The sequence below is a fragment of the Dermochelys coriacea genome, chromosome 13, assembly GCF_009764565.3.
Source record: "Dermochelys coriacea isolate rDerCor1 chromosome 13, rDerCor1.pri.v4, whole genome shotgun sequence".
Taxonomy (NCBI): Eukaryota; Metazoa; Chordata; order Testudines; family Dermochelyidae; genus Dermochelys; species Dermochelys coriacea.
Genome location: NC_050080.1, coordinates 2,703,942 through 2,712,129, shown reverse-complemented (window position 1 = coordinate 2,712,129; position 8,188 = coordinate 2,703,942). Strand labels below are relative to the sequence as shown.

The following is an 8,188-nucleotide window of genomic DNA, read 5'->3' as shown; positions in this document are numbered from 1 at the left end:
AAAGGTCACAGGCTCAAGGATGGGGGGGTCCCAACTTGGGGGAGAAGATAGGGGCCTGGGAATGGGGGCCAAGGCCAGGGATAGAGCAGGCCATGGGAGGGAGGATGGGGCCTGGGGATAGGGCTTATGGGTGGGAAAGGCCTGGCCCATGGGTGGGTAGGGTTGCCAACCCTCCAGGATTGTCCAGGAATTAAATATTATGTCTTGTGAGGAAACCTCCAGGAATACGTCCAGCTAAAATTTGCCCCTCTTGAGTAGGGTTCATGGCCTGGCGGGAGGACGTGGGTCTGGAGGTGGGGCCAGGCCAGGAGTAGGGAGGAGGGGGTCTGGGGATCTAGGGAGGGGCAGGGCTGGGGTGGGGCTCCTGGCCTGGGGGGAGGACGTGGGTCTGCAGGTGGGGCCCAGGCCAGGAGCAGGGGATCTGGGGATGTAGGGAGGGGCAGGGCGGGGTGGGGGTCCCGGCCTGGGGGGAGGACATGGGTCTGGAGGTGGGGCCCAGGCCAGGAGCAGGGAATCTAGGGAGGGGCAGGGCCGGGGTGGGGGTCCCGGCCTGGGGGGAGGACGTGGGTCTGGAGGTGGGGCCCTGGCCAGGAGCAGGGAGGAGGAGGTCTGGGGTTCTAGGGAGGAGCAGGGCTGGGGTGGGGCTCCCGGCCTGGGGGGAGGACGTGGGTCTGCAGGTGGGGCCCAGGCCAGGAGCAGGGGATCTGGGGATGTAGGGAGGGGCAGGGCGGGGTGGGGGTCCCGGCCTGGGGGGAGGACATGGGTCTGGAGGTGGGGCCCAGGCCAGGAGCAGGGGATCTAGGGAGGGGCAGGGCCGGGGTGGGGGTCACGGCCTGGGGGGAGGACATGGGTCTGGAGGTGGGGCCCAGGCCAGGAGCAGGGAGGAGGGGGTCTGGGGATCTAGGGAGGGGCAGGGCGGGGTGGGGGTCCCGGCCTGGGGGGAGGACGTGGGTCTGGAGCTGGGGCCCAGGCCAGGAGCAGGGGATCTAGGGAGGGGCAGGGCGGGGTGGGGGTCCCGGCCTGGGGGCTGGATGGGGCCCAGGGCGGGGGGGCTGGTCTAGGCCTAGGCCCTGTCCCAGGCTCATCCCTGGGTGGCGCAGCCGCAGCTGCGGGTCCCCTTGGTAACGGAGCCGGCTCGGTTGCTAGGGGGCGGGGCCAGGCCGGCGCACGCGCGCGTCCCACTTCCGGCTCTTAAGGGAACGTGTCCCGGAGGCGGCGGGCTGCCGGGCCGGAAGTGCGGACCGCGTTGGGAGCAGGCGGCGATGGCGGAGCAGGCTGCGGCTCCCGTGAGCGAAGCGCACAACGTGAGCGGGCCCGGGGAGGCCCCCCCCGCCGCCGGCCCGGCGCGCCCGCCCGCCACCCCCGAGGGCATGGCCCTGGCCTACGGCAGCCTGGTGCTCATGGCGCTGCTGCCCATCTTCTTCGGGGCGCTGCGCTCCGTCACCTGCGCCAAGAGCAAGGTAACCTCCGGACCGGGCCCCCCCTCCCCGGACCGGGCACCCCTCAAGGGACTCATCCTCTGCAGCACCCCCTTTGAGCGTCTGGGGCAGCCCCCAGGGACCTCCCGCGCTGCGGGGCCCTGGTTTCTCGTATTGTTGCGCTGGCTGACCCCCCCCCCGCAAGGGGCCTGGGACCCCCAGTGACAGATCAGCCTTTTGCTGTGGTCCCCACTGCTCCCCTGCGACACCCAGGTGTGTTCTCATCGCGGACGTTCCCCTCTCGTGCCATGGGAGAAAAGTCCTGAGCCGCCTCCAGGCCTGGAACCCGTATGCGCGCACACTGGGGGGCCCGCAGCGTTTTCATACCCCCCAGGTATTACTGCTCCCTTCCTGGAAAGATATGCTCTCTAGCTTCTGGTGTCTCACCCCTGTTTGTGACCCATAGGGTTCTGCTTTCGTCCTCTAGTCCTGCCTTCGTTCTCCCCTTCTGGAGAGAGGTACCCATAGGGTATCTCTGTCTTCTTGGTTATTGCCCCCTGGGTAGTGCCCCTGCTGGTTCTGGAGGAGTTCATGTATCCTTGGAAAGCTTCTAAGCCCCCATCATCCCTTTTTGAGTAATGCATCCACTAGAGAGAGTTGATCCTGGGTTCTGTTTCTACCTCTCTGGCTTTCTCCCCAGAAAAACTCCTGCTTCCTTTCGCTATCTTCCATGGAGATGTTTTCCCTGTCTGAGAGAATTCTGCTCCCCTTCAGCTTTAGGTTAAACAAACGCCTCTCAGAGTGTCTGTCTCACTGCAGGAGACTGCGTTGGATAACCTCCCAAGATCCGTTCCAACCCTGCATTTCTATGATTCTGCGCATTATCCTGTCCCCTTCTTGGGGGGCATCTAGTAATGATAGTTCACCCAGTTATATCACATTTTCTTCCCTAATGCCTAGTTTGGGGAGTTTATCATAGCTGTGGTGGTCAGTGTACGCTAGATGGAGATAAAGCTGCGGGGTTAACAGACCTTGCTGCAGAAAATGAGCAATTCTTTGGGTACTTAGATACTGCCTTGATCTGGGGAATGCTGTGCAGCAGCCAGCTGTATGCTCTATATGAGTCGTCACTACTTTCATATGTTGTTTTGCATAAGTGGTAGCACTAGGGTGCATATCTCTCAGGCAGGATTGCAAGTGTGTTGTGAAAGTTTCTGTATCTTGATTAGCCAAACAGCTAATGCCAAGTGTAGAGTGCAGTCAGCTGTCTGGTAACCATCACTAGACAGTAGACTGCTAGCCATCATGCTCTGCTGTGTGGTCTCGGTACCATAGCAAGGGCTATTGATGTCATGGAGAGAATGCGATGTAGGGGAATAAAAGGTCATATCAGGAATTGAGGACCTACACTGAGAGAACCAGACTTTTTTGGGTCAAAACAAAAGATTTCAAGTTACCTAACAGAAGCTTCCAAAATTATTTAAAGGAATTTACAAAATGAATACATCTTTCACACTCGTAAGGGGCTCAGTACAAGGGTGCATCCTAAGAATGTGATGAGTAAAAGGTGGCTGGACAGAACTGTCATTCAGTGGCTAATAAACATATGGCTTACACAGATGGGAAAGCTAAATGAAGCCAAGAATATGAATAATGTTGAAACAGTTCCAATGCAAGAATAGTACAGGGGATGCAGAGCCAGCAGTGTCCAACACTGGCCTCTGCTGGGGGAGTAGGAAGAGAGAAATGGGGAGGGAGGTAAGTTCAGAAGGCCCACTGCTTTCTCCCGAAGGGAAAAAGTAGTAAACTCTGGCAATTCCTGCTAGGACAAAGGTGGGCAGGTATCTGTTTCCATATCAGTTTCTGCTTTTAAAAAAGGCTTGGCAGGGATGATTGGAAGCCAGCAAGAAACCTACTTCTGTGTGAGCCCAGTGTTGATTAGTTCTGCACAGTCCAGCAAGCTGATAGCTCTGCTGGTGCTTCTGGACCTCTTCTCCCCAATGTGTTAATATGGAGAGCAGGTTAATCCACAGATGTGCTCTTCTTCTCTCTCTAGAATGCCTCAGATATGCCAGAGACTATTACCAGTCGGGACGCTGCTCGCTTTCCCATTGTTGCCAGTTGCACCCTCTTCGGACTCTACCTCTTCTTTAAAGTAAGTAAGCCACGTAGATCCTATGCTGTTGGGGGCCATAGAAATGTGTAAATTCCCTTCTTTGCTCGTTGTTTGTTTTAATCTCTCTACCTTACTGCATTTACGTTTAAATCACATCAAGACTGATCACAGCTTGCAGTGCAGACGTCTCAAAGAGGAGTCTGAAAGGCTCTTTTTGGCTTGCTGTATTGTGATCTCTAGAATCTGGGTGCACGCTATGTTGAAATTGCACAGGTTTTAGAGATCTTTGCAACGTTGCTAGGCAGAGAGAGACATGAGGGATGGTGTGTCAGCCTGTATTCTGAATTATCTGTCTTTTATGGCAAGTCTGAGTTTGTGTACAAGTAAGTGCTTATAAAATAAGACCAAAGAGCCAGTGACAATTTTGAGTCACTTTTCGGACTACTAAGCACGTGTCCTTCCTTGACACATTGTGGTGCTGGCTCTGAAGTCTGAGATTTACTAACTCAGAGGTTCTCAAAGCCGGTCTGCCGCTTGTTCAGGGAAAGCCCCTGACAGGCCGGACCAGTTTGTTTACCTGACACATCTGCAGGTTCGGCCGATTGCGGCTCCCAGTGGCCGCGGTTCGCCGCTCGAGGCTAATGGGGGATGCAGGAAGGGCGGCCAGCATGTCCCTTGGCCCACACCGCATCCCGCAGCCCCCATTTGTGATCGACCGAACCTGCGGATGCGGCAGGTAAACAAACCAGTCCAGCTCGCCAGGGACTTTCCCTGAACAAATGGCAGACCAGCTTTGAGAGCCACTGTACTAATTGATAACTCAGTGACCTGGCTGAAAGCAGAGGAGAAGGAAGAATCTACAGTTCAAATACCTTCAGACTTTGTTTCATATTCCTTTCCTGCTATAAGCAGTCTTAGGCGTTGATAAATGTCGGCTATCCAGCTAACTGAGAAGGTAAAAGGTGCTATTGTCTATAAGTAAAAAATAATCTCCCGCATGTTTCGTAGGGGAAGCCTCAGAGAAATACTACATCTCGGGTTACATGAAAATGCCAGAACTGTAGCTAGAAGTCATGGCAGTAAGGGCTTTAGGCCTTGTATATGAGAACAGTGGCACTGATGTAACTAAATGGACTTAGGCCTCATCTCTGGTTATGTCTACACTACGAAATTAGGTCAAATTTATAGAAGTCGGTTTTGTAGAAAGCATTTTTATACAGTTGATTGTGTGTGTCCCCACACAAGTGCTCTAAGTGCATGTAGTCGGCGGAGTGTGTCCACAGAACCGAGGCAGCCGTTGACTTCCAGAGCATTGCGCTGTGGGTAGCTATCCCACAGTTCCTGCAGTCTCCGCCACCCATTTGAATTCTGGGTAAAAATCCCAATGCCTGCTGGGGCTAAAACATTGTCACGGGTGGTTCTGTGTACGCATCGTCAGGCCCCCCTTCCCTCCCTCCCTCCCTTCCGTGAAAGCAAGGGCAGACGATCATTTTGTGCCTTTTTTCTTGAGTTACCTGTGCAGACACCATACCTCGGCAAGCATGGAGCCCGCTCAGCTAACCGTCACCATATGTCTCCTGGGTGCTGGCAGACGTGGTACTGCATTGCTACACAGCAGCAGTTTATTGCCTTTTGTTAGCAGACAGTGCAGTATGACTGGTAGCCGTCGTCGATGTAGTCCTGGGTGCTCTTTTAACCGACCTCGATGAGGTCAGGGGCGCCTGGGCAAACATGGGAGTGACTCAGCCAGGTCATTTCCCTTTTAAGTTTCATCTCGTGGTGATTCAATCCTACCAGCAGTGCACTGTCTTTTAATCAGCAGCCAGCAGAAGACGGTGGCCAGCAGTCATACTGCACCGTCTTCTGCCGAGCACCCAGGAGATGACGATAGCTAGCAGTCGTACTGCACAGTGTACTGCCAGCAAGATGTATAAAGTTAGATGAAGTGGATCAAAACAAGAAATAGACCAGATTTGTTTTGTATTCATTTTCTCCTCCCTCCCTCTGTGAAGTAAATGGCCTGCTAAACCCAGATTTGAGTTCTATCCTTGAGGTTTTGAGTTCTACCCTTGAGGGGGCCATTCTGTTTCTTGCAAAGCCACTCCCTTTGTTGATTTTAATTCCCTGTAAGCCAACCCTCTAAACCATGTCGTCAGTCGCCCCTCCTTCCGTCAGGGCAATGGCAGACAATTGTTCCGCGCCTTTTTTCTGTGCAGACGCCATACCACGGCAAGCATGGAGCCCGCTCAGATCACTTTGGCAATTAGGAGCACATTAAACACCACATGCATTATCCAGCAGTATATGCAGCACCAGAACCCGGCAAAGCGAAACTGGGCGAGTAGGCGACGTCAGCATGGTGACAAGAGTGATGAGGACGTGGACACAGACTTGGCAACGTGGGGATCATGGTGCTAATGGGGCAGGTTCATGCGGTGGAATGCCGATTCTGGGCTCGGGAAACAAGCACAGACTGGTGGGACCGCATAGTGTTGCAGGTCTGGGACAATTCCCAGTGGCTGCGAAACTTCCGCATGTGTAAGGACACTTTCATGGAACTTTGACTTGCTTTTCCCTGCCCTGAGGCACAAGAATACCATGATGAGAGCAGCCCTCACAGTTGAGAAGCGAGTGTCAATGGCGTTGCAAGCTTCCACAGGGCTTGTCAGTCGGGAATCAATTTGGAGTGGGTAAATCTATTATGGGGGCTGCTGTGATGCAAGTAGCCAGCGCAATCAAAGATCTGCTCATATCAAGGGTAGTGACCCTGGGAAATGTGCAGGTCATAGTGGATGGCTTTGCTGCAATGGGCTTCCCTAACTGTGGTGGGGCCATAGATGGAACCCATATCCTTATTTTGGCACCGGAGCACCAAGCAGGTGAGTACATAAACCGCAAGGGGTACTTTTCAGTAGTGCTGCAAGCACTGGTGGATCACAAGGGATGTTTCACCAACATCAACGTGGGATGGCCGGGAAAGGTACATGACGCGCGCATCTTCAGGAACTCTGGTCTGTTTCAAAAGCTGCAGGAAGGGACTTTATTCCCAGACCAGAAAATAACCGTTGGGGATGTTGAAATGCCTATAGTTATCCTTGGGGACCCAGCCTACCCTTTAATGCCATGGCTCATGAAGCCATACACAGGCAGCCTGGACAGTAGTCCAGGAGTCAACTACAGGCTAAGCAAGTGCAGAATGGTGGTAGAATGAGCATTTGGATGTTTAAAAGTGCGCTGGCGCAGTTTACTGACTCAGTTAGACCTCAGCGAAACCAATATTCCTACTGTTATTACCGCTTGCTGTGCGCGTCACAATATCTGAGAGAGTAAGGCGGAGACGTTTATGGTGGGGTAGGAGGTTGAGGCAAATCACCTGGCTGCTGGTTAAGCACAGCCAGACACCAGGGCTGTTAGAAGAGCACAGAAGGGCGCAGTGCATATCAGAGAAGCTTTGAAAAACAGTTTCATGACTGGCCAGGCTACGGTGTGAAAGTTCTGTTTGTTTCTCCTTGATGAAACCTCCTGCCCCTTGGTTCACTCTACTTCCCTGTAAGCTAACCACCCTCCCCTTCTCCCTTCGATCACTGCTTGCAGAGGCAATAAAGTCACTGTTGCTTCACATTCATGCATTCTTTATTAATTCATCACACAAATAGGGGGATAACTACCAAGGTAGCCCAGGAGTGGTGGTGGAGAAGGGAAGGACAAGGCCACACAGCACTTTAAAAGTTTAAAACTTCTTGAATGCCAGCCTTCTGTTGCTTGGGCAATCCTCTGGGGTGGAGTGGCTGGGTGGCTGGAGGCCCCCCCCCACCGCGTTCTTGGGCATCTGGGTGAGGAGGCTATGGAACTTGGGGAGGAGGGCGGTTGGTTACACAGGGGCTGTAGCGGCGGTCTGTGCTCCTGCTGCCTTTCCTGTAGCTCAACCATATGCTGGAGCATATTAGTTTGATCCTCCAGCAGCCTCAGCATTGAGTCCTGCCTCCTCATCACGCTGCTGCCACCTTTCAGCTCAGCCCTCTCTTCAGCCCGCCACCTCTCCTCTTGGTTGTTTTGTGCTTTCCTGCACTCTGACATTGTCTGCCTCATGTATTCGTCTGTGCTCTATCAGTGTGGGTGGACAGCATGAGCTCAGAGAACATTTCATCGCGAGTGCGTTTTTTTTCACCTTTTAATCTTCGCTAGCCTCTGGGAAGGAGAAGATCCTGTGATCCTTGAAACACATGCAGCTGGTGGAGGGGGAAAAAAAGGGACAGTGGTATTGGAAAAAGACACATTTTGTAGAACAATGGGTACGCTCTTTCATGGTAAACCTTGCTGTTAACATTACATACATAGCACATGTGCTTTCATTCCAAGGTCGCATTTTGCCTCCCCCACCGCGTGGCTAGTCCCTCCACCCTCCCCATGGCTAACAGCAGGGAACATTTCTGTTCAGCTACAGGCAAACAGCCCAGCAGGAATGGGCACTTCTGAATGTCCCCTTAAGAAAAGCACCTTATTTCAACCAGGTGACCATGAATGATATCACTCTCCTGAGGATAACACAGAGAGATAAAGAATGGATGTTGTTTGAACCCCAGCAAACATACACTGCAATGCTTTATTCTACAGTGATTCCTGAGTACATGCTACTGGCCTGGAGTGGTAAAGT

General features: G+C 53.4%; 1 protein-coding gene across 3 annotated transcripts in view; it reads left to right on the top strand.

The window, feature by feature from the left end:
• The first annotated feature begins 1,178 nt into the window (after positions 1-1,178).
• HM13 (histocompatibility minor 13) overlaps positions 1,179-8,188 on the top strand; it is a 32,007-nt gene continuing 24,997 nt past the window's right edge. Inside the window, exons 1-2 of one of the 3 annotated variants that reach the window (XM_038370053.2) lie at positions 1,179-1,460; positions 3,475-3,573. In XM_038370053.2, the coding sequence (XP_038225981.1) occupies positions 1,263-1,460; positions 3,475-3,573 (297 nt within the window). In that variant the 5' untranslated portion in view covers positions 1,179-1,262. The remainder of the gene's footprint in view (positions 1,461-3,474; positions 3,574-8,188) is intronic. The other 2 variants (XM_038370052.2, XM_043496017.1) reach the window with 2 other exon arrangements.